This window comes from Symphalangus syndactylus, chromosome 1, assembly GCF_028878055.3.
Source record: "Symphalangus syndactylus isolate Jambi chromosome 1, NHGRI_mSymSyn1-v2.1_pri, whole genome shotgun sequence".
NCBI lineage: Eukaryota > Metazoa > Chordata > Mammalia > Primates > Hylobatidae > Symphalangus > Symphalangus syndactylus.
Window position 1 is genome coordinate 62,780,912 of NC_072423.2, and position 26,620 is coordinate 62,807,531.

A 26,620-nucleotide genomic window follows, 5' to 3' on the forward strand; every position below is an offset into this window, starting at 1 on the left:
TAAAGCATCCAGGCTCAAAATCTTGGTCCTCATGGACACCCGCCTCCCTGGCCTCTATCATGCATTCAGTTCTCATGTTCTACTCTTCTTCTGTGTGATATATTTTGTTTCCAATCCTTCCTTTTCATTTCTAGTGCCTATGCCCTGAAAGTCAGCCCCCTTTTTTTTTTTTTTTTTTTTTTGCGTTTGAGATGGAGTCTCACTCTGTTGCCCAGGCTGCAGTGCAGTGGCATGATCTCAGCTCACTGCAACCTCCACCTACCGGCTTCAAGTGATTCTCTTGCCTCAGCCTTCCTAGTGGCTGGGATTACAGGTGCCTGCCACCAAGCCGGGCTAATTTTTGTATTTTAAGTAGAGACGGGGTTTCACCATGTTGGCCAGGCTGGTCTTGAACTCCTGACCTCAGGTGATTTGCCTGCCTGGGCCTCCCAAAGTGCTGGGATTACAGGTGTGACCCACTGTGCCCAGCCAGCCCTGACTCTTTTGCCTGGATGATTACAGTAGCTTGCCAATCTGACTCCTTGGCTCTAGAACTTTCCTACACCAAACCATCCCACAGGCTGCTACCAGCTTAGTAATCTTTAATCTTTTCAGCTGCTTACAGGACTCCTTTCAATGGCGTTACACTGACTATAGAAAAATGTCCAATTGATGTAGGTTGTATGAGGCTTGCCTGATCTGGCTCCAGGGTGTGATTCCAATTTACCTCTCTTAGTCTCCTTTCTCCATCAAGTTTCCCACTGTTCGCCAGGCTCTCTGAGCCTGTAAAGGCCACATGATGTGGCTTGAAGAGCACATTCTTTGTGCTTAAGTTTGAATCTTGTGCTCTTCTTGTGCTTCTGGGAATCACATCCTCACTACACTGTCCAGCACAAGAAGCATGGATTCTGCCTGGGTTTCTCTTTGTGCTAAAATGGAATTCTTTATCAGAAGCCATGCCCTCAACTTCCTCTCAGGGCTCATTGTCTAGGAGGGAGGGGCCACATGTCCATTTCTGAACCAACCCCTAGTAAGGTGAATCCCCACCCTTCGCTTTGACTGATGAAGATCCCCACTGAGCTCTGAGCGCCTGGGAGAAGAGCACGTTCTTTGTGCTTAAGAGTTTTAAGTTTGAACACTTGAACACAGGAAGGGGAACATCACACACCGCGGCCTGTTGTGGGGTGGGGTGGGGGGAGGGATAGCATTAGGAGATATACCTAATGTAAATGACAAGTTAATGGGTGCAGCACACCAACATAGCACATGTATACATATGTAACAAAACTGCACGTTGTGCATATGTACCCTAGAACTTAAAGTATAATAAAATATATATATAAAAAAAGAAAAAATAAAAATAAAAATTTAGTTAATATGGAAAAGAAAAAAGAGTCTTAAGTTTGAATCCTGACTCTACCATTTACTGACACGGTGCTCTTTGGCAACTTTTTTTTTAACCTCTTAGACACTCAATTTCCTGACCTGTAAGGTTGGCATTTGATTCTGCTCTCAGAGGGGTGTGTTGAGAAGAGAGAGAGAGAGCATGAAGTCAGTCTGGTGAGGATGCATGCAGCATGTCTTGCACCCGTGAGTCCCAGCCACATCCTGCCTCCAGCTTTGGGCTTCTGCTTGGGCAGCAACAATACTCACTCATCTAAATTCGACCCACACTCCAGACCCAGCTCCTGGGGCACCTTCTCCAGAAGAACCCTCCTTATTCCCATGGTGGGAAAATTCCTGCCACACCACTCCTGCAGCATCTTATGGCCTTTCATTTAGGTTTTCATTAGCATGCATAGTAATAATAACTAGCATTTAATGCATACTTACTATGTGCCAGGCACTTTTCTAAGTATTTTGTGTTTATTACTTCATTTAATCCTCACATCAACATCATGAGGTATTACCATTATCTATCTTCATTTACATTGGAGCAAATAGACCCAGAGAGAGGTTTAACAATTGCCCAAGATCACATACCTAATAAATGGTAAAGCCGGATGCAAACCCAGGAAGTCTGACTCCAGAGTCCAGTACTTAACCACTAAGCTGTGCTGTATTCTCTCTGCTACTGGGCAGAGACTAATGTCATATTCCATCCAAACTGGGGGCTTATGCAAAACAGGAGGAAATGAAATAGTGTATTCGCTAATGTTTTCCACATTAATAGCCCCAGTCCTACCCTATCTGCTGAAGCCCACACAGAGACTCCTGACAGTCTCCCACCAAATTTCTGCACCTAGGTGTCCTGCAGACTCCTGTCACTCAATACACCACAAACTCCATTCATTCTCTTTTCCTCCAAATATTTGTCCTTCTCCTATCTCCATGGAGAGGACATCTCCATCCATCCAATAACCCAGACTGGGTGCCTCAGAATTATTTTAACTCCTGCCTCTCTCTTGTCTTCCCAATTCAATTATTGTCTGAGTCATGTGTATTCTATCTTGTAAACAGATTTGAATCCATTTGCTCTCTCCAGTTCACCATCACTGGGCTAATTTAGTCTCTCAATAACTTTCAGCCTTACAATGAAAAAGTGAATATATGACTTCATTTTTGATGGGGCAATTCTAAAGATGTTCCCATAATGGGAAAATGACAGCCCTTCTGGATTTATGAAGTATATTTCTTCTTAATAGCATAAAACATGTATTTTATTAGGTATTATCTGCTCATGCTCTCCCATATCATTGTTCAGTGGGGAAATATTGGTAGAGAAGCAGCATGTGGTTGACATTAAGTGGAAAGTGTATTGAACAGGAGCACATAGCTCTCAAGAGGCCACAGGCTCCTGGGTTGGAACTCCAACTCCACCTTCCATCTGTGGGAGCTTGGGCAGAACTGCTTACCTTTCTACACTGCAGTATAAGCTTATTGAAGGATTTGGTAAGAAAATCCACTTGGAGTGCATAGTGCAGTGCCTGGCGAATCCAAGGTGCCCACTGTTATCCATTAACCATATTAATTGTAACCTCAGACTTGGGAAAGTTACATTGTTGACCTCGAGCAGAGCAAGGAGCTCCTTAAGCCCTGATCCTGTGTTCAATTCATCACAGTGTTCTGCTCCTCCAAATAAGGAGTTTCATTTCCTCTCAGTCCCTCTCAGTGCTGTACTTCAGAATCACCTGGGGAGCTTCACAAACTACCGATACACCCACTCCATGAGCATCTGACTTAATTGGGTCGGATGCAGCCTAAGCTTTGGGGTGTTAAAGCTCCCCAGGTGTTTCTAGTCTGCAGTCAAGGGTACACCACATTGGTTTTGACAAGGCCCAGATGTATGGATGTATCTTGTCATAGGAGTTGCATCAGAGCAGAGGGGAGGTCTGTGGGCAGGAAGAGGAGCATGGCCCTTATATTGTATAGAAAAACATAGGACCTGCTGGGTACACAGCAGAAATGTTAAAACAGCAAGACATTAGCTACAGAAATTAAGAAACCTAAGTCATGGTTCTGTTCTGTGAGTGCAAAACTTGCCAACTTTTCTTCAAGATGCAAAATACAAGCTAAAAAGAAAACCACTTCGACATTTTGGTGTGATTAAACTGTTGATAACCCATCAATCCCACTTCATGGATTGGTGAGCTCTCACCCCCTTCCCCAATATCTCCCACAAGGCAGGTTCAGGGGAATCCTCCAAGGAGGAGAGAAACCCAGGGTTAGGTTTGGACACTTACCTGGTTGATACGGAAAGTCTTGGTCTTGTTAAACCTGGTAGAACCTTTAAGCAACATTAGAAAAGGTGGTTTGTTTAAACTGCAGCCTCCCAAGGACACATCTCTCTTGAGAGAGTTACTGGTCAAATCTAGGACTTCGGGACTCAGTGATAACCTGGAAAAAGAGCAGAAATGAAAGATGCTGCCAAACTTGGACATGTCGAGGAAGACCCACTGGTAGAGAGAGCTCATTTCAAAAACTACATGTTTTGGGTATGAAGAGGGGTTGGTTAATGGGTACAAAAATGCAGTTAGATAGAAGGAATATGATCTAGTGTTTGGCAGCACAATAGGGTGACTCAAATTAACGATGATTTATTGTATAATTTAAAATAGCTAGAGGAGATTTGGGATGTTCCCAACACAAAGAAATGATGAATGCTTGAAATGAAGCACATTCCAGTTACCCAGATTTAATCATTACACATTGTAGACCTATATCAAAATATCACATGTACCCCATAAATGTGTATTAATACAACTGTTATGTATCAATAATTTTTTTTAAAATTACACATTCTTTTGGTCATGGTTCCTAGGGAAACTTTCATCTCCTACTTTAATATCACCTCTACAAGCCGGAGAGGAGCCCAAGAAACCTTTATTGACCCGGGATTGTGGCAGAGTTGTGGGAGGGCCGGGATACTATAGTTCTGTCTTTGAAATGGGTGTCATATGGAAATACGAAAGTAAAATATGCACAGAGGGGGAAGTTGGGCACTGGATGATACTGAATGATGGTAAATATAAGGAAACTTCAGAGGCGAGTTTATGGAAGGATTTATCTGACTATGAGGAGGAAAGTCTTGGACAAATTTGCTTTATCTCACGATTCTTGTCCAAGCCTTATCCTGGCAGTAAGCTGTTGCTAACAACCCCGGGCCTTCCCCATCCCTCCCACTTCCTGCTCCAGTCCCTGAATTAGATGTTCAAGGAAGATGTTTCATCAACCAGGAGGGAAATGAGAACTCTAAGCCTCATGCTGGCCAAGGAGGATGGAGCCCTAATGGGTGGGAGGCTGTCATGGTAGCCTGAGAATTCCAGCCTGAGGTTCACAGCCAGAACCAGGCCCTCTCCTTACTCTGGAGAAGATTTTGCCTCTTATCTAAAAACAATCACTTTGTATCAAAAGAAAATATGTAAACACTTGCATGGAAGCCCCAAGGGCTACTCTCTCTCTATTAAATATCACGTTCAATGTGGTGATTTAGTTTCCTAGCACAGCACTGGTCTATGCAATTCCTTGGCCTTGAAAACCGTGGAGAGCTGATTAAATCTAATTGCACAATCTTGATTATAATGCAATAAAATTTCAGTGAATACTTTTCAGGGCCATAATATGAAGTTAATTTTAATTAGGCCTTTTCCAAGGTTTCATGCTAACGCTGCTCCTCCAAAAGGAGGCCGGGCCCAGGAGTTTTTTGTGGATTTGTTTTTTAATGGGTGTATCTTGCCAAAGATGGCATTTTGAAAGACTGTGGTATGCGGGTCTCATGCAGCACACGTAGACAAAGCTGACTTTGTTAACTGGACCAAAGAGATACCCTTCCCATGGGCGGGCCATCCTCATCAGTTACCCACAAAGAGAGGATCGCCTACCTCTGGACAAAAACATTGCTAATACAACCCTCAAAATTGCTCCCGCCCAGACGCAGAGACTGCTGGGAACTTGAAATGGGTTTTGGCCTTCCGTTATTTGTCAGAGGCTGGTCATCGATGAGAAGCCGTAGTCTGAAAGGGAAGAAAAGCAACTCATGGGTGAGAACTGCTGAAAAAAAAGGCCCTTGCCATGTGGCCAACTCACTGTCTAAGACTCAGATTCAATATTTGTTATCTAAAATAACTAGAGAAACCAGACTTTATTTTTAAAGAGCATTATAACTTTTTTCATGTATTTTCTTTTGCACATAACATTTTTATTAAAATGGGTGTATCTTGCCAAAGATGGCATTTTGAAAGACTGTGGTATGAGAGCCTCATGTACAGAAAGTGCACAGGCTATAAGTGTTCAGCTCAACGAATTTTTGCAACAGAAATACACCAACATTACCAGCACCCAGATAAAGAAATAGAATAGAGTAGCACCCCAGGAACCCTGTTGTGCATTCCCTTCAACTCCATAGCCTCCCCCCCTCTATCCTGAATTCTGATGGAATGGATTAGTTCTTGCCTGTTTTTGAACTTTGTATAAAGGAAATCATATGAGATGAACTTTTATGTGTGACTCAATGTTTTCCACATTATGTTTGTGAGGGTCATTCATGTCATTACATATAGTTCTAGATCCTTCTTTCTCATTGCTTTATAGCATTCCATTTTGAATACACCACAATTTATCCATCCAACTGATTTATTTTTAAAATTTTATTTATTTACATTTTATTTTATTTTATTTTTCTTAGATACATGGTTTCACTATGTTTCCGAGACTGGTCTCGAACTCTTGGCCTCAAGCAACCCTCTTGCCTCAGCCTTCATAGTTGTTGGGATTACAGACATGAGCCACCATGTGTGGCAATTTTTTTTATGAAGAAATTGATATGGAATAAGGAAGAAGGCCAAAACTTATTAGTGAAGTATTTTTGGTATCAAGGGCAAATATTTTGCAAAAAGACACCAGAAAATTCCATTAAACGAAAGAGAGTAAAACTCACTCACGGCTCTGACAGAAGTATTATTCCACTCACCCAGAGCTGTCGCTTATTACAGATACATAATGCAGTAAACCATCCATATACGTCTGAGGAGATTTAAAAATTGGGCCGCCGCTATCCCTGGTGCTCAATTCAATGTAACCATCTTCCAGAGTGACCTGCAGGCTGCTTGTCTGAAATCATCATAGAAAATACCCATCAACTAATTTGCACATAAGGATTATGCCTGTATCTGTACTGAATTTATCATCCAAACCATGTATAAAACAATCAGGATGTTTTGACCCAAATGCTTTGAGTTTGCTTTTTGCTCTAAAGATTATTTTTTGCATATTTGACTCCATGTTTATAAATATAAAAATCTTATGCAAATTATGTCAACACCAATGAATTTGTCAAAATCATTTTTTGGACCTACATTCATTAAGCCAATTTAATTTCTCAATTGACTACACAAAACAGTTAAATCATTTCTAAATTTTTCTATTTTATCTTATTATTATTATTATTTGAGACAGAGTCTTGCTCTCTTGTATAGGCTAGAGTACAGTGGCACCCTCCCAGGCTCAAGCAATCCTCCCACCTCAGCCTCCTGAGAAGCTGGGACCACAGGCGCACACCACCACAGCCGGCTAAGTTTGTAATTTTTTGTAGACACAGAATCTCACTATGTTCCCTAGGCTGGTCTCAGACCCCTGGGCTCAAGAGATACTCCTGGCTTGGCCTCCCAAGGTGCTGGGATTACAGGTGTGAGCCATCATGCCCAGTCTAAATTTTTCTATTTTTATTTTTCTTTGGCTGAAGTTATTTCTATCAGAATCAATTCGTTGCTAAATAAATTTTACAGCAAAGACTCAATTCCTCAGTTTTTAATATAAGAATATTACAGTGATCTCTTCAATCATTATAAATTTTTTATTTCCTGGTCATTATTTCTGGGAAGTCCAATTCTTCATGTTGAACTCTGAAGATGTAAATTTGGGCAAGATAATTTGACTCTTCCTGTCAATCATTAATTTTAAAAATGTGCAGTCTCAGCACTTGTCATTTCAATTTTGTGTTTTTTCTACCAAGTATAATTTCTGCAGTTTTCAACAAGATGTGATTCTTTAGTAAGATTTCAGTCTAAAACAAGTTTTACAGTGTGTGGTTATAGCCATTGTTGATTTTACTTTGTGCTGACTTTTTTTCAATTGGCAAAATTCATTATGAATTGCATAAAATAATGCTAACTTATATGTATCTTTAGCTAACCCATTATGAAATTGAGGGCCATGTCCCAGGATTCCCCCATTGTCCAAGGTGGATCTAATCTTTTGCTAACCTAATTCTTCCATCTGCTCTCGATCATTTTGTGAATTGTGTACTAACTGTTCCTACATGTGGCAGAGGAAACAAGTGTTAGGTATCATAAGAGCTAGATCAAAACATCCTGCTTTCATGGAAAAGCCACCCCCACAGTCTAAATGTTAGCATGCGCTTCTTTAGGGCTCATTTTAAAAATAAAACCTCAGGGACTGGTGAGCAAGCCGCCAAGAGAGGGGCGGCCTTCCTGATATTACAGAGCCACACAGTCAGCCACCAAGAGAGGGGCGGCCTTCCTTATATTACAGAGCCACAGAGTCAGCCACCAGCCATTTTCTTGACAGATGCTAGAAGTCTGTTGTGCTCTGCAATCCTAAATAAACAAATTCAGAAATAATCATACTCTACTTCTATTTAAAAATTCCACTCATTCCACAAATATTCATTTCTAAATATTAGGTGACTTCTATAGCTACATAACCACACTAGCTAAATCTGCTTAAGTTATAGATGGTATCTCCTTGTGGAAGAGAATTTATGTGGCTCTGCTGTACATGAGGAAAGAGAAAAGGATCTTATTTTCTCCAATTCCCCAGGTATAAATATTGTCCAACTAGCTGCTGCTGCTGCTGCTGCAAAAAGGCAATCTGGAGAGCTACCTTTAATGCAATCAAAAAGAAATCATAGGGACACACTCTGATTTTCTTTCTGAGCTCTGAAACTTTAAGCTACATTATTAACTACAGTAGTTATAATCCACCTTAACTCTTATTACAAAATACACCTGAAAAGAATAAAAATGAGTCCGCGAATACACACAAATGCAACTCTGTAAATTATAATGTTACATTCTAAACTTGATTTCTTTGAGGACCTACCCCTGAGTGGGGAATAACGTTCATGGTTGAACTATACAATAGCATTTACTGTGTGATGATAGAAAAAATGTACAACTCCACCACTTTCAAACTCTCTCTGTTGTTTTTAACATCAAATTTTGAGTCAGGTTTAAATCTTGTTTGATATTAATGCACTATTGCATACCCGTGTCTGATGATTTAATAATATGCCACTGGGTTCAAAGGTCTGAAATCCAAATGAGGCCTGGAGGTGGTCAGTAGGTGGTAAGCCCAAATTAGTGAAACTCAATTGTCCTCCTCTGGAGAATGAGGCAGATCGCACAAGCTGAAATGCAAACATGGAATAAATTACTGGCATTGTAATCATTTCTTGGCTGAAATACAGTACCTTACCCTATCTCACTTTACCCAAACTGATTAATGTGATTTATGTAACCTCAGAAAGAAAGAGAGCTTACTTTTCTGCATAATAAGTCAGCAATCATCTGTAAGTTTTTGTGTATATAGTTGGTCTTCCTACTTTCCTACAAATTTAATGTGCAAACCTGAAAAGGTTCAGCATCTTGCAAGCACATGGGGAGTGTATATGAGCCAGTTCACTGTAACACTGTGTGCTATCAGAAAGAAGTCAAAAGTTGCTGCGTCAATGGATACAGAAGGTGGGTTGGCTGGGAAGCACTCCTTCACAAGGTTCTGAACCTTCACTTACCTTCCAGTCTTCCGAGCACTTTTTGGTTACTCCCACAGTATCATTCAATCTAACGACACCACTGGTTTTCTTCAAATTTTTCATGCAGCCTCGGAAAGCAGGTGTAGAAATGTTAAATCTGATTAGGAACACAAATAAAAGGAAGAGATGGATCATGTCAGGCTCACGTGAAATCAGAGCTGAAACGCTGTGCTCTTTAGTACTTTTCACTCATAAATGAGTATGTGTTTTATGTTTATCCTTTCCCATGGGATTCCCATAATGCTACTTATTTTATGATGCTGGGAGAACCGACTTCCTTTCTGTGTAAGTTTACATTCCCAGCTTTAAAAATGCAGACAACAATGTTAACAGAAGAATGGCCAGTGGCCGCAAAAGGTAAAGAGACAGAGAAGATGCACAATATCTAGAACTGCCCATCCCTCCCCCTGAAGTGACAGCATTGCGGGTGGATAGGACATGTATTAATAAGTTAATAGATGATATGATATACATATATATTAATAAAGTAATAAATCGTTTGTAGGAACCAGGAATGCTCTAGAAAACTTTTTGCTTTTTTTTTTCTGTTCACTGTTAAGTTAGCCACTGTAAAGTCAGAAGAAACAAAGTGTTACTTTTTGGTTCTATTCAATTATGAAAAATGTAGCTTGATTTAAGCAATGCCAAGCTGAAACAATGGAATACATTGTCTGGGTTCATATGCTGCTGTATCTACCACCTCCTACCTGTGGGCAAAGGGTTATTGCCAGGATTAAAAAAATTAACAGGCCAGGTGGGGTGGCTCATGCCTGTAATCCCAGCACTTTGGGAGGCTAAGTCAGGTGGATCACTTGAGGTCAGGTGTTTGAGACCAGGCTGGTCAACACTGTGAAACCTTAACTCTACTAAAAATACAAAAACTAGTTGGACGTGGTGGCAAGCACCTGTAGTCCCAGCTACCCGGGAGCTGAGGTTGGAGAATCATCTGAACCAGGGAGGCGGAAGTTGCAGTGAACTGAGATCGTGCCACTGTACTCCAGCCTGGGCAACAGAGCGAGACTCTGTCTCAAAAAACAAAAACAAAACCAAAAAAACAAGTTAACGTACAGCAAGAGCTTGCAGCAGTGCATGGCACCTGGGCGTGAATGCTCAGCAGGTGTTTCTGAGAGGCAAAATTGTGCTGCTCTGGACCAGCCAAATTGCCTGGATTCAAGTTCTGATTGAACAGGCAACTTTTGATTGAACAGGCAACTTTTCTCTGATTGAACAGGCAACTTTTCTCTGTGCCTGTTTCCTCATTTAGACAATGGGAATATGTGAATCTGTTTCACAGGGTTGTCGTAGTCTAAGAAAGCTAATATACGTAACACACTCAAACAGTGTTTTGTACAGAGTAAGGACTCAATGTGAGATAGTCAAGTTAGTAACTACTCCCATATTACTGCTCTTATATAATGAGAGCAATTTCTAAAGCAGCTCTTTCTACATGGCCCCAGGGCATTTCCCCTTCAATTTGACTTCTGGATCTGTCTGGAGCTGAATGCACATAAAGCATTCACACACATGAACTAACTGAAGTCCAGGCAAATATTTGTGTTTCTTAAACAAATGATGTACTAAGAAAACCCAAAGCTGATTTCATTCTAAATCCCTAATGCAGCTTATTTTTCTAAATGGAAAGGTGTCTGCATTCATTTTAATCCAATTCATTAGAAACAGTTGAGCTATGTGTAATAGACCTAAAATTAAATTTCATTAAAAGGAAAAGAAAGAAACAAATCCTCACTGGCATTACAGTATGAGCCTGATTATTTTATAAAGATGGCCTTTTGCCTCAGAAGAGGAGGAGGGTTCATTTTCATTCCTGGAGCTTGCCTATTTATACGTGGTTTTAGGTCAATTCTTCTTTGGGTTTCAACATATCTCTTGGACAACAACATTCCAGATGTCCCTCTCTCCATAGATTATTGGTCAAAGAAAGAAGGTTGCAGAAAAGGAAAATAGTGGGAGAGAAAGGCAGTTAACAGATACAGACCACCTATTTTTGCACAAAGCTCTATGAATCCAACTTACAATAACCTTTTGAGGGGGGTATTTTCTCTTTTATATTATTTTATTTTAAGTTCTAGAATACATGTGCAGGAAGGGCAGGTTTTCTTATCTAACATTTATTGAGCACTGACCATGTGCTGACCTCTGCTAATTCCTTTACACACTTTGAATCTTCCAACCACCCTAAGAGATAGGCAGCTACTATGCCCATATTATAGATGTAGCAATGAGGCTTGAGAGGTTAAGGCCTTGCCTAAGGTCACACAGTGGTAAGTGGCAGAGCTGGGGTCTGTACTGTCAGTGTGTCACACAGGTTAGTGAGGCTTGAAGCCCTTGCTTTTTATGCTTACAGTTGATATTCCTGCAGCACTTGGAAGTGATCATGCCTTCTTCTAGAAGAGTTATCTACAGCAGAAGTGTTAAAAAGGAAGAGATTTACTTCCACTATTCCTGGGGGGGTTCTTGTTACCTTGGCTTACCTGAGGACCTACAGTTCTACATTTACTCCAGGATACAGGGTCTGAACATACTTGCTAGAGGAATGTGATTGCACTGGGGCATGAATTGCTGTGTTAGCGGGTTCTTGCGTTGGGGTATTTATGTATACTTTGGGCCAACCTGTCCACAAAAGCTTAGCCAGCTCCATGGCTGCTGCAGGCCGACTTCAGAGAGCAAAAAGAACAAAAGGCAGCCCTAACCTCGGTGTTGGGTACTTAGTCAATGTTGAATAGCTCCTTGATTGATTTTTACTCTTTGGATCATTTTCATTTTAGTGTTTATTATCACACTCTGTAAACAGTGGTGTAGGTCCTCAAGAAAAATGCCTTCGTTGGTGTCAGACCCTCTGGCATTACCAGGGATGATTTGCTCTTCTCCTGGGAAGGAGATGGGATTAGCAGAATGATTTCTGATTATAATCAGAAACAAGCCATTCCAAGATCTGGGTCCCCATTCCCAAAAGAAACACTACAGTGAGAGGGGGAAAAAACAAAACATGCACAAAATCCCTTGAGCAAAGCTGATTTAGTGATTACACTTGCTTGCTTTGCTCCACATTAGGTTTGAGAATTTTGTCTAAAAGGTACCTCCATTTATGCCAGGGACCAGAACACCTCCCTGCTCTGGAAGAGTTGGCTGGTTGCCCCTACAGAGCTTGGCTGTGGATTATCCATGGAACTCCTCTGTGCCCACCCCACCTCCCAGTGACTCATGCCCAATGGCAGTTTCAGGAATCTCTGGGCCACCAAAGACCTCACCAGAGGGATGAGGCAACACCCAGAACAGCTGATTATTCCTTAGCATTTTGCTTTTGAGGGAGTGAAGGGCCAGTGAAATCTTTTGACTGGCCTCTATCTCCTGCATTTTCCATGTTCCAGTGATTTTAATAAAAAGTCAAAATATAAGCTGGGCATGGTGGCTCATGCCTGTAATCCTAACACTTTGGGAGGCAGAGGCAGGTGGATCACCTGAGGTCAGGAGTTCGAGACCAGCCAGACCAACATGACAAAACCCTGTCTCTACTAAAAACACAAAATTAGCCAGGCATGGTGGCAGGCACCTGTAATCCCAGCTACTCAAGAGGCTGAGGCAGGAGAATTGCTTGAACCCAGGAGGTAGAGGTTGCAGTAAGCCGAGATTATGCCATTGCATTCCAGCCTGGGCAAGAAGAGCAACACCTCATCTCAAAAAAAAAAAAAAAAAAAAAAAAAAAAAAAAAAAAAAAGTCAAAGTATAAAACTTGCCCAGAAAAATGAAGCAGTCCCTTGTTTGGAGGATCCCAAAATAAGTTACTAAGAAAATTCTAGGCCAGGCGTGGTGGCTCATGCCTGTAATCACAGCATTTTGGGAGGCCGATGTGGGTGGACTACCTGAGCTCAGGAGTTCAAGACCAGCCTGGACAACACGGGGAACCCCGTCTCTGCTAAAAATAAAAAAATTAGCCAGGCATGGTGGCACATGCCTGTAATCCCAGCTACTCAGGAGGCCAAGGTAGGAGAATCACTTGAGCCCAGGAGGCGGAGGTTGCAATGAGCCAAGATGGCGCCGCTGAACTCCAGCCTGGGTGACAGAGCAAGACTCTGTCTCAAAAAAAGAAAATTCTGGACTGGGCACAGTGGCTCACGCCTGTAACCCCAGAATTCTGGGGAACAGGAGGATCACTTGAGGCTAGAAGTTTGAGACCAGCCTGGGCAACAAAGCAAGACCCCATCTCTACAAAAAATTGTTTTAAAAAAGCGAATTCTCTATGTATATGCATCTCTATATCTACCTATTTCTTTAATGGATGGAGATGAAAAGGCGAATAAAGGTTGAGTGCTGAAATAACCTCAAGTTTTGCTGAGCCAAAACTAAAGCCACCTCTTTTGTGGTTCTACCTACTGCCCTTTTCTAGAAAACCTGGATTGACTGGCATCCACATCACTGTCTAGGGGCCTTGTGTTAATATCATGCAAACACAAACCACCCACCAATGGGTTCCTTATTGCCTCAACTTGAGAATTCCTCCTGGCTCTGGGTAAGCCCACTGGCCTCTACCACCTCAATGACTACCTGGCCCTGAGCTTCATTTACCCTTCTCCAGACTGGCCTCCTTTCTGGAGGCCAGGCCGTTTTGTGCACCTGCTTGTGGGCATCTCCACCTGGCTGTGTCTCAGGCTCCTGGACTAAGCCTGTCTCAGACTTAACTTCTCACCCCACTCCTCCGTTGGTGTGTTCCATCTGCCAAGGGCTTAGCCAAAAACCAGGCATCATTCTTGATTGCTTTTCCCCTTTATTCCCCAACCCAAGCCATTGTGCAGTGCTGCCCATTTGCCATCCTAAATATATTTGGAATCTGATCCCTGTTGCTCACCTGCACAGCCACTCCTTGGGCCAGGTCACCCTCATCACTCACCTCTGTTAATACACTCGGCCTCCAGCCACTCTACCTGCCTCCGACCTTTCCTTCTCTAATCCAGTCTCTGCCCTGCACTAGAGTGAGCTACTGAAAACCCAAATTTGGTCATGGTCTTTCTCTGCTGAAGTCCCTCCAATGGCTCCTTACTGTGACTTTCAAGGTACTCTGTGGTCAGGCCCCTGCTGCCCACATCAGCCCCATGGGGCATCCCTATCCCACTTCCTGTTGTACTCCAGCTCTTTGCAAGTTCATGCTTTCTCTATCCAGCTTTGGTGCTTCACATACACTGACTGTTAGCATCTCTCAGGTCCTAGCTGGAGGTCACTTTCCTGATGGCCCCAGTTGGATTCGGTTCCCTCCTGGGCTCTGTCAGCACCCTGAGCTTCCGCCTACGGCACATGTCATGTTCTCCTGTAGTGACTCTCTCTCTTCTGTTCTTCTCCAGGCTCCACCCTGCTCATTGTTGCCTTCTTGGCACCTGTCACTCTGCCTGATGCCCATTAGGCACTCAATAAATCCTGTGTAATGAATGAATAAGTGGCAACTCTCAAACATACTCAAAAGTACTCGAAAAAACTGACTACCTTAAATGATTTTATTTTATTCCATTTCATGGAAATAAAATCAAGCTTACCGACAATTCAGAACTGGCTATTCATGGCTGAATTGCTATTTGATATTGATAATATTAAATATTAATATCATCTCACTGGCTCTGAATTTCTTCATTTGTAAAACTCAGGGGTTACATACCAAGATCTGCAAGGCTCCTTCCAGAGCCCAGGGAGTAAAGCTGTCACCCCCAGGTTCTGTTGAAGTGCCTAGCTTTCCCGTTTGCATTTTTGTCTTTGGAGGCAACCCTGACAACTTTAAAACAAAGATTAGTGCCTGACTATGTAGAATGGACAGATGCCCACATGTATAAGGACTCTAGAAGAAAGAATACCTTGGCATGACACCTTATAAATCATATTCTAGTTCCTTCCAACTGATGTGTAAGTTAGCAGAAGAGTTAACTAGCTTCAGATCTCATATAAAAGTCATCATAACCTAACCTTCTGGGAGCACTCTTAATTAGTCATGAGGCTGCACTAATCCTTCCAGGATATGTTCTGTCCACACACTATCGTCAGCTATCTAAAAGCCTTCCAGGAGGATACAAATGATCAAAATGTAAAAGTTACTTTTACGTGCATTCCAAAATGGTGGGATTTTTCCCATTCAGATAAAGCTTTACTGCCTTTCACATTAATTCATTCATGTGTTCATTCATCCAAGAAACAGTTACGTACCAATTCCATGCTCGATAGCACGTAAGGAGCAGCCGATGCCGAAGTGAAGGAGACATACTGTCTCACATTCTTCCAGAGGCTCCCTGAAGGTGGCAACCTCAGCTTTCAGTTCCCCGGGGATGTCTGTCAGGCCTTGGGATGCCCACGCTCTCCTATGCAGCCTTCAAGGGCCCAAGGCCACAGCCTCTGTTCTACTTGCTGCCAGCATTGTTAACCCAACTATATTCTTCATGGTCCCTCCCCTCCCGAGAATGACAATGGCGGTGGCACACAGTTCCCCCACTCTCCTTCTTTCCGCTGCCCAGTCTCATTATTCAGGATTTAAATCTGTTTTACTCTGTTGACTATACTGTTAATATGGAAAAGTTAACTTTTTGTGTTTGTTTGTTGGTGGAATTAAAAATGGCAGACCAGATTTTTTTTGGTCACAATCATAGCCACTAAAAAAGGCTTTAAATCTGGTTTAAAAAAAATCATCTTACCTTTCCCTGATTGCAATTGGAATTCCTCCCAGATAATATGTGTTGAAATCAAATACTTCACCATCAATTATAGTGTTTTGAACATCCACATTTATCCACATACGCTTTTGGAGTTTTCCAATTTTGATCTGAATCTGAAATAAATGAGAGATGAATCAGCAAGCCAGGGAAAATAAGAGAATCCTATTCACAGGGGTTGAGAACTATCATGTTTTTATTTATCCTCCTCCAGATTCATTTATATACATAGTAGGAAGGCTCTGAGCAGTAGCGTTTTTGGATAAAAATATGATACTAAAATATTTTGATAGAAATGTTTGTATTTGAAGTTAACCGTGTTTTATAGATATCATGTATATGTTATACATTTCATGCCAAAATGTGCAAATTTTAAAAGGATATATCCCTCAGTTAACATCCATAAGTTTATCTGGTAATAGGAAGGGTTTTACTTATTTATTTGGGGGCACTGACTTACTTTTAAAGGACTAAGGACATTTAACAATTCAAGTAAACAGACTCAAAGGGTGTACCGAATGGTCTCTGCCATTGTTTATGGCATCTCCAACTCCTCTCTCTTTTGGTGGCTCTGAATTCAGCTTGTATCTCACCATGAGCTTGCCATCTTCTATGTTTAGAGATATGAAGCGATCCTAGGACAAGGGAACAATGCAGATTACCAGAAGGCTTGGCTGAAGAAGAGGCAGATCATTGGCACTCCCGTTACTCTCACGGAACCCCCTGCTCTCAGCTTTAGCTGCTGCCTCAGTGAAAAGGGATAATGGTGCTGCAACAGCACCTCAAGGGATGGGATGATGGTTCAATATCGTAAGTCACGTTAAATGTCACGCACAGTGGTTGGCACACAGGACGGACACAATAAATGCTAGCTATGATCATGATTTTGTTTCGCGCGATCCATAACTGGCATGTAAAGATGGAGACTGAAAAAGATACAGATCATTAATATTATTTGAAAATATGAGTGCTATGTCTCTGTCTCATTTGTTGGTTTATCCCCTTCTACCTTCCATGTCAGTGTTGGGGGTTCCTCGGGGATCCTACACAGGACTGCTTACTCCCCACACCACTCCCTTTGCCTTGACAATCACAGGCTCTCCTGTAGCTCCAATCCAGGTGTACCGATGGGCCCCAAATTGTTCTCCCCAGCCTAGACTTGTCTTCGGGACCAAGTCTGCACACGTGATTCCCTTGTTATTACTGCTTTGCTTGCATGACTCACAGAGACCTCAAATTCAGAATATCTCACACAGAACATATGACCTACATGCCTCCCACAGGCTGCCAAGCCTGCCTCTTCTTCCTTAATACCAGGTGCATGCGCTCCCTGACTCCCAGCCTGCCCCCCGCATGCACGTGTGCAGTGCACACACACACATCACCATGCTTACCTTTCCCTTATTGCTGAGCAAGCCACAAACCTAGGAGTCATTTTTTTTCTTTCTTATCCCTTTATCAGAACATAGGAATCATTCTTGATCTTTCCCTCTCTCCCATCCAACATAATCTTGTGAATTCTGCCATTCTTAACTCTCTCTTTATGTCATCCCACCTAGTCTCAGCCACAACATTTTTAGCCAGTACCTGCAGCAACAACCCGCTGGTCTCCCCGTGTCCCCCCGCAAGTCCATTCCCCCCTACAGCCAGAGCAGTGTTTGAAAATGCCAGTGGGAGCCTGCGACCCTCCTCGGCTGTCAGGATGAAGCCCTGACCTCTACCAGATGCTGCGTGGCATCTGCCTCTCTCTCAGCACTGCCTCTGGCTTTCCAGCCCCGCAGACACTGTTCCACTGAGTGCTCCCTGCCCTTCCCACCTCCAGGCCTTCTTCATGCCTCTCCCTCTGCCTGGATCACCCGTCTTCCCTATCCCCATGTCTTGTTCAAGTGCTGTCTTCTACTGGTCTCCTGATCTCAGAGGAAGCACTTCCTTTGCTCAAGTGTCTTTTATGTTGTACATCCTCATTTCACTCCCAAACTTTTCCTTGATACAGCTCTTCACAGTTGTGATGAAATAAACAACATATTAACAGCATTCCTTTGCATATTCTTCCCCTCTAGATTATAAAATCCCGGAGGGCGGGAGCCATATCTGTCTTTGTCATTATTGCATCTCCATTACGGTGTGAAACATATACTTGAATCAGCTACTTCTCTAAGATAAGCTGAGCAATTTCTGATTTAGGGCTTGAAGGCTTTGCTTTTACACAGTTCCTTAATGATAAGAATGCCTCTCTTTGAGGTCCAGGGACCGAGTCCTTTTCTAAGAGGAAAATCAGTCCTTACCTGGATCCTAAACCTTGCCTTTGGGAGTCAGCTTAGGTTGATCAACTCATAAACAACAGAGTTACACTAATTTACTGAGAGTCATGAGCCATCCTACTTAAAGCAGATCTCTAGGTCGCTTCTTATGTAATGACATTATGTTAAGTTTTCTTATTATATGAGTAGTATTTCTGGTTCTTAGTCTCCAAGAACTTCAAATTATAGTACAAAGAAGACCTTCTTTTGTAAAACAACTGCCTTGTCCTGAAGATGCTGGATGACTTCTCTGCTCTGTGTATCCTTCAGGCTGGCTGGGACCTTCCCAAACCATCAGAACTGGTCCAGCCTTGGAATCTCCCGAAGGGTCCAGACCAACCTCAGAGAGGAGAGTTGGACTGGGTCAGTGTCACCACCCTGCAGGTAGAAGGCTCTGGTAAAATCCCAAGCTCCTTATCAATCCCATGTTCTTGGACCACCAGAAAGCCTTTGGGCTCATCCACATTTCTTCAGAAATACTCCCTGTGAGAGCAACTACAGAAGCTCCTACTCACCGGAGGGTTCAACTCCAGGCCGGCTGTAGGTATAAAGCAGCAAACATCACACCAACTCTCCATCAACCAGCAGATGGTGCTGACGATCACTTGTAGAGTGTCACTTTTCTAACCTAATAGATTTCAGAAGGTCCCTAGGAATCTCAGCTACTTGAAAACAGAGAAGCTTCAGTGTCTTGAGAAGGCAAACATGCTGATAAAGACACAGTCCCACACAGCCTGGTAAGAATCAGATCAAGACGGAAACAGCAGGAAGTCAGTCTAGATCTTAGAGATCCCAGGAAGTTTTCACATGTTCTGAGTCAGAATAAGTAGATTCTTAGGCAAGCAGTGGTTCTCAAAGAACAAAACTGATAATGAGAATAGAACAGGAAAAGGGGAGATTTCTCCCGCATTTTGGGGGCATGTTCTCAAATTCCTGATTATTTGCCCTCATTAAAATAGACATCAATGGAACAGAATAGAGAGCCCAGAGATAAAGCCACACACCTACAATCATCTGATCTTTGACAAAGTCAACAAAAACAACCAATGGGGAAAGGACTCTCTATTCAATAAGTGATGCTGGGATAACTGGCTAGTCATATGCACAAGACTGAAACGGGACCCCTTCCTTTTACCATATGCAAAAATCAACTCAAGACTAATTAAAAACTTAAATGTACAACCTAAAACTATAAAAAGCCCTTGAAGAAAACCAATTCTAGACATAGAAATGCCTAGAAATACCATTCTAGAAATAGGCCTTTGAAAAGATTTCATGATGAAGACCCCAAAAGCAATTGCAACAAAAACAAAAATTGACAAATAGAACCTAATTAAAGAGCTTCTGCACAACGAAAGAAACTATCAACAGAGTAAACAGACAACCCACAGAATGGAAGAAAATATTTACAAACTATGCATGTGAAAACGGTCTAATATCCAGAATCTATACAGAACTTAAATAATTAACAAGCAAAAACCAAACAACCCCATTAAAAATGGACAAAGGACACAGACTTTTCAGAAGACATATATGCTACCAGAAAGCATGTGAAAAAATGCTCAATATCACTAATGATTAGAGAAATGCAAATCAAAACAATGAGATACCATCTCATACTAGTCAAAAAGGGAATTATTAAAAAGTCAAAAAATAACAGATGTTGGTGAGGTTGTGGAAAAAAGGGAATGATTGTACACTGCTGGCGGGAATGTAAATTAGTTCAACCACTGTGGAAAGCAGTTTGTCTATTTCTCAAATAACTTAGAACTACCATTTGATCCAGCAATCCCATTATTGGGTATACACCCAAAGGAATATAAATCATTCTACCATAAAGACAAATGCACACCAATGTTCCTTGCAGCACTATTCACAACGGCAAAGACATGGAGTCAACCTAAATGCCCATAAACGGTAAACTGGATAAAGAAAATGAGGTACATATACACCATGGAATACTACACAGCCATAAAAAAGAATGAGATCATGTCCTTTGCAGCAACATGGATGAAGCTGGAGGCCATAATCCTAAGTGAACGAACGTAGGAACAGAAAACCAAATACCACGTGTTCTCACTTGTAAGTGAGAGTTAAACATTGAGTACACATGGACGCAAAGAAGGGCACAACAGACACTGGGGCCTACTTGAGGGTGGAAGTATTTTTTAAGGACAGAAAAACTACCTACTGAGTACTACACTTATTACTTGGGTGATAAAATAATCTGTGCACCAAACCCCTGTGACATGCGATTTACCTGTATAATAAACCTGCACCTGCACCCCTGAAACCAAAAATGTTAAAAAAAAAATGTACATTTCCCAGCCAACAGAAAGTACAACTGGGTGGAGGAAAAGGATGCAGGTAACATTTACACATTGTTTTCCAGATCTAGTGGGTCGTTTATAACAACCCAGTTATCTCCAAACTGCTAAACAGAATGAATATATTTGGTTGTATCTGGATGCTTGTTATAGATTACCCCGTTTTCTGCGAAGAACAGCAAGCCTCTATCCACAGTGGTCTGAATTGTCTGTCCAAAGGTTGGGATGGGAGCATGTGGTTGAGTTGGAACTCGAGCATAGCCTGTACCTTCAAAATAATTTTTGTCTGACTCTTCCTTCCTCCTGTCAACATTAATCATCATAAATTAGAACACAGCAGCAAATGATCACCATGCCAGTGTGCTTGTTAATACAAGATGTTGCTTTCTGAAAAATGGAGCCAAGAAAGTGCAATCTAGTTGTCATAATTTTGTTAAAGCAGAGGAGACATCTTTAAAATGTTAAAGCAGCCAGCTTTTTCTCCTGGATGTGCCCTCATACTCTGACAATCAAACCCTAGCTCGACAAAGATGAGTAAGAGTCCCTTTTGGAAATGTCTACTTAGGAAGATGTGGTCTACCAGCTGAAGATTTTGACATGTAAGAGATTATTAACTTGCAATGTAATTTTATTCTGAATAATAAATATTTGGTCCACCTCATATTAGAATATACCATGTCCTTGTAATTGTAGGGAAGGTTAGGAATTCAAGGCAGCAATTTTCAAAACGATTGAGGTGGAAGACTACCAAAAAAGTCATGGCACACTTTATGAACCACTTTTTTTTTCTTCTCTTTTTCTTTTGAGATGGAGTCTCACTCTGTTGCCCAGGCTGGAGTGCAGTGGCATGACTTGGCTCACTGCAACCTTGACCTCCCGGGTTCAAGCAATTCCTGTGCCTCAGCCTTCCAAGAGGCTGGGACTACAGGTACACGCCATCACACTCGGCTAATTTTTGTATTTTTAATAGAGATGGTTTTTCGCCATGTTGGCCAGACTGGTCTCAAACTCCTGGCCCCAAGTAATCTGCCCACCTCCACCTCCCAAAGTGCTGGGATTATAGGCATGAGCCACTAAATCAGGCCTCTAAATCAGGTACCATCTAATATTAAATATTTTGTGGTAGGAGGCACAAAAATTTTCATAAAGACTTTTTTTAAGTGAGAAAACTCCATCTAGCATTTCATACAAATTAGGAGGAGACTACCATAATTAGATTTTAGGGCGGGACTGCCAGTGTTGCATGCACGCATACTTGAAGAACTACTGGCCCAAAGCAACTAGCAACATCAATAGCATCTCACTGGCCCATCCTTTATCATATGTAAAAGTACTGCAAGTTACCAAAACTCCAGTTACAGAGTTTCTGGTTTCTACATTTTATTTACCTTCTACAAGGCTCCACTTCAGTTGTGTTGAGATTGAATGTTTTTTTGAAGTTGTACAAGCTCAGAACATTTTCATTGAGGTCATCTAATTCAATACAACCTTTGTATGGAGGGAAACTTAGTCGACTGGGAAGCTGAAAATGAAATAAAACATCTTCCGCCAATTGAACAAAGGACAATAATCAAAATAGTATCAATTAATCACTTTTAACAGTCACTATGGCATAAGGGTTAATTAAGAATGTGAACCCCGGAACAAGATGCCCTGGCTTTGCTATTTACTAGCTGTATGACTGTGGGCAAGTTATTACACCTCTCTGTTTCCTCATCTGTAAAATGGGAATGATCATGATGCTTATTTAAATGAACATACTTAAGCTTAGAACAGTGCACAGAGGAAGCACTCAATAAGTGTTAGCTATTACCGCTAGAACGTGCTGTAAGAATGCGTGGTTAAATCCATTTTATATGTAATTAACAATTAAAATAGAGACATGAGGTCATCACCATACCAAATTAAAATTTAAATATTTCATTCAGTGAAATAACATTTACACTTACTTTAAAATCAGGTGGGTAACCTCCAACATAAAATACAACATTTTCAGGATCCAAATTAAGGAGTGTATTGCTATTTCTACCATCCATGTCATAGACTCCGGGTGTTTCTGGTTTACTGGATGTGGCTCCTTTGGTGTAATTAAGCCTTGCAAACTGATAAATTCTGTTTAAAATGAATGTAGATAATAAAGTTATATGAAAAAGTTGAAGAATTCAAAGCCAAGCCACTAAAAATGGGGTTTAGCAACATGTATACATGGAAGTTTGGTGAGCGCAGGTCAGGTTCACGAAAAGCAACAGTCAATCAGACTCTTGTACCTCTGAAATTTCACCCGATCCATAACTGCCTCCTGAATCTCGCTCTTGGTCAAGATCTGATCCACTTGGAGTTCAGCCTCACGGTCCCCCAGGTTGTAGACACAGGTGAGCTGGCCATCCACAACTGCCATGCCGATGTAGTCCCTGGAGGCCTGGAGACATAAGGGCCACCTCAGAACACTTCACACTGTGGTTTCTCAATTTCCCATCCCAAGAGGATGAGGATACATTTCAAATAACTAATGGGTTTTAGGCAATAAGCCTTGGAGAGACAGAATAAACAAGGTGCAACCTTTTATAGAATAATACAGAATGCTGAGTTAATAATGTGAGGGCTGTCTCTGCTCATGTTATAGGGCACTCATTTATTCGTTCCTCCATTTGCTCAATCTACAAGTATGTGCCAGGCACCTACCATACAGAGGGCCCAGGTATGGATTCAGCCATCCATCAGATTTTAGTCTGGTAAGAGAGATAAGCCACTTTGCTTCTCCCAGTACCACACAACATCCTCTTAACACTTTGTGCATGCCTCTGTTGTCACACCTCTATGTTATCATGGTTAGTTATATATGCATCTTTCTTCCCTGCTAGAATGTGAGCGCCTTAAGGTAGAAACAAAATGTTTTAAAATCATGGCAAAATATCCATAACACTTACCATTTTAACCATTTTAAATGTGCATTGGCATTAAGTACATTCGAGAATAAATTTTTGTTTATCACAAAGCCAGAATGTGACACATAGTAGGTATATGGTATAAATTTGTTGAAGGAATAAAGTAATGTGCATTTTATCACAAAACAAAGCAAAAAATCATGATATAAGAAGCTACAAATAAAATGCCCACCTCTTGAAGCATGGAAGAGTAATTAGCAATAGTGTTGATTTTAAGAATCTTTAAATACAAGATCCACTAGTGACAACTAACAATTTACTAATTGGGCAGAATTTTTGAGAACCGTATTTCAAGTATTTCTCTTCCAACAACTGAATCCTAACCCAGTAAGTGATTAGCTTTTCCTCTGACGCTTATGTCAAAGAAATGTATTTTAAAAGGAGGGATTAAAAGCTAAAGCCAGCCATTCAAAATGCCTGTACAGGTAGTGAATTTACACTGATAGTAGTAGTAGTAATGAATTTACACTGATAAAGAGACGGGGCAACTGCTTTTCTTATCATTTTGGCAGGAGAGGGAGGATTCATTCCACTCCAGTCCTCACCCATAATCTCCCCATCCCACAGGCTTGAGGAAGGGTCTGCGGCTGGACGGTCCGAGGAAGAGGACAAGGTCACAATTCCGTGAGGAGGAGCTACTGTCAATTTCCATGAAGCCTTGGTATTGATCCCTGGTAGTGTGGTGTCAGTCATACAACTTGGTAGTATGGTGGGGTGCCAATCATCCTCCCCAGGTGCATATGTTTTTTACATGTACACACACATGCCCATGTGCTGTGCCCATTGGGTAAGGCCTCTTGATCCTCTAGCAACCAACAATCCAGGATGCATGGGAGGCCCCTCGAGGGCACTGCCACAGTGGGGAGGTGGGCAGGGAGGAAGCTGGAGGGATTTGTTGATGTCTCAGTAGGATTTCTGCCTGCTGTGCTCATGGCAGTGATGCAGCTGTGCTACACATCTCAAAAGCACACATCTCGAAAAACCTTGTTTCAAAAACAAGAGAGATGTCCAAGCAATACTTACATCTTTATTTCCAAGGTACATCACAAACATATTCTCAGTACCCCCATTTTCTCTTGAGTTGGGCCTTTGGAGAAACAAGGACAGAGATGTGTATCCTTTCAAATCTTCCAGATCATTTGGCAGTCGGACTTCGACTCCAGATTTACCATTGAACCTCATGGGGACAGCGACCTGTGAGGAGTAAGTTACATGGTTGTCAAACACTGTCCTGTGAAGAAAGCAGGTGTGCTCAGAGAGCTAGTTTGTGACTCGTAGCCATGTATCAGCCTTTCCTGAGTTGTTATGATAAGGAGCAAGGCAATGTGAATGTCTCTAAGCCCTGGATCATAATCTCCAAGACTCAGATTATAAACTCATGAAGCTGTTTCAGGAGCTGTGTCATAAGGCATTTGTGCTTTTTATTAGTCAGGGATATTTGAGCAGTGCATTTAGTCCTCTGTGGCAGCAATAATAATAATGATAATGACAATAATATGAATTACAACCCTAGAAGGTTTTTGTGCAGATGAACTAACATCTATGGTGGCACTTGGCATGGTGCCTGGCATACAATCAGACATGTAATACATTAACACTATATTTTAAGCCAGGTGCAGTAGCTCACACCTGTAATCTCAGCACTCTGGGAGGCTGAGGTGGGAGGATCACTTGAGCTCAGGAGTTTGAGGCCAGCCTGAGCAACATGGCAAGACCTCATCTCTACTAAAAAAAAAAAAGAAGAAAGAAAAGAAAAAGCCAGGTGTAGTGTTGTATGCCTGTAGTCCCAGCTACTCAGGAGTCTGAGATGTGAGGCTCGCTTGAGCCCAGGAGTTCCAGTCTGCAGCATGCTGTGATCATGCCACTGGACTCCAGCCCAGGGAACAAAGTGAGACCTTGTCTCAGAAAAAAAAACTATGTATATCTATATGTTTTTATATAGATATATATTTTTAAATATATGCATTTATATATTAAATACATAAAATATATTTTTATAAGTATATATTAATATACAATTTATATATAATTATGTATTATATACACTATTTATATATAAATATGCATTTTAATATAGTAAATATATAATAAATGCATATATAATTATATATGTTATATATAATATATAATTTTATATAATATTAAAATGCATATATAATTATATACACATTATATGTAATATATAATTTTATATATTTAATATATAAAAGCATATATAATTATATAATACTATATATGCATAAAATATATGATTATAATATATAATTAAATATATATGCATATATTACATTTATATTTATATATTAAAATATTTTAAATGTATTTTTAAAGGAACTGCTTCTCTTGGATATATTACATGTTACAGTTTTATTTATTATAGGTGTTCAGTCCTGAAAAATGAGTGAGTGCATCAAGGCTCTCTAAAATAGCGCTTCTTAAGCTCTCTGTGGTGGAGGACCATTTTTTCCTTCTAATATGCCAGGGACAAATACTTTTGTAAAACATATTCAAATTTAAATAACTAGAAAAATAAAAAAGAAAGTAGACAAAATACAAGCCCACTGATCACATGCTTGCATGTTGAGGCAATTCAAATTATTCAAAGCTTCCAAACATTTACTCTCAACTTTATACTTATATATAATAGACCAGTAACAAAAGTTCTCTGACTAGCCCTGGTGTGTGGACCAAGAAGATAAATATTTCCTAATGATCAAATACAAAAGAATGAGATTTAACTCAAGTCTGCATTTTCTCTATCAATATTTAAATATTTATCGAGGATATTTGTATATTCAAGGCATTAAATCAGAGGACTTAGCGATGGGGTCCCACATTTGCGGGCTCATTTCATGCCTCTCTCTCCTACTCACCCCTTGCCCTTCAGAACCTTCTCTGAGTCTCTGCCTGGCATTCTCTCCTGCTTTTTGTCACCTGGCAAATTCCTACTCATTCTTTAAATTTTTTAAATTAAGATATTTCTTGTATTTAAGGAAAGGGAGGGAGAAGAATATGCCTGTATGTGCATCACCATGAAATGGAACATGACTGACAGAACTGGCGCCCGTTCCCCTCTCTCTTCTCAGAGGTCACCACT

General features: G+C 41.1%; 1 protein-coding gene and 1 pseudogene across 4 annotated transcripts in view; one reads left to right on the forward strand and one right to left on the reverse strand.

Annotated features, from left to right (window-relative positions):
- LOC129459399 (small ribosomal subunit protein eS10-like) overlaps positions 1 to 26,620 on the forward strand; it is a 294,302-nt pseudogene that overhangs the window by 23,885 nt on the left and 243,797 nt on the right.
- Positions 1 to 26,620, reverse strand: part of LAMA3 (laminin subunit alpha 3) — a 270,663-nt gene that overhangs the window by 17,710 nt on the left and 226,333 nt on the right. For all 4 annotated transcript variants that reach the window (XM_055235914.2, XM_055235907.2, XM_055235916.2 and 1 more), the window contains 12 exons: positions 24,547 to 24,717; positions 22,846 to 22,997; positions 22,528 to 22,690; positions 21,967 to 22,100; positions 20,737 to 20,881; positions 16,467 to 16,586; positions 15,934 to 16,067; positions 9,230 to 9,347; positions 8,705 to 8,845; positions 6,389 to 6,528; positions 5,301 to 5,432; positions 3,663 to 3,816 (listed from right to left, as the gene is read on the reverse strand). In XM_055235914.2, coding sequence (XP_055091889.2) covers positions 3,663 to 3,816; positions 5,301 to 5,432; positions 6,389 to 6,528; positions 8,705 to 8,845; positions 9,230 to 9,347; positions 15,934 to 16,067; positions 16,467 to 16,586; positions 20,737 to 20,881; positions 21,967 to 22,100; positions 22,528 to 22,690; positions 22,846 to 22,997; positions 24,547 to 24,717 — 1,704 coding nt within the window. The remainder of the gene's footprint in view (positions 1 to 3,662; positions 3,817 to 5,300; positions 5,433 to 6,388; positions 6,529 to 8,704; positions 8,846 to 9,229; positions 9,348 to 15,933; positions 16,068 to 16,466; positions 16,587 to 20,736; positions 20,882 to 21,966; positions 22,101 to 22,527; positions 22,691 to 22,845; positions 22,998 to 24,546; positions 24,718 to 26,620) is intronic.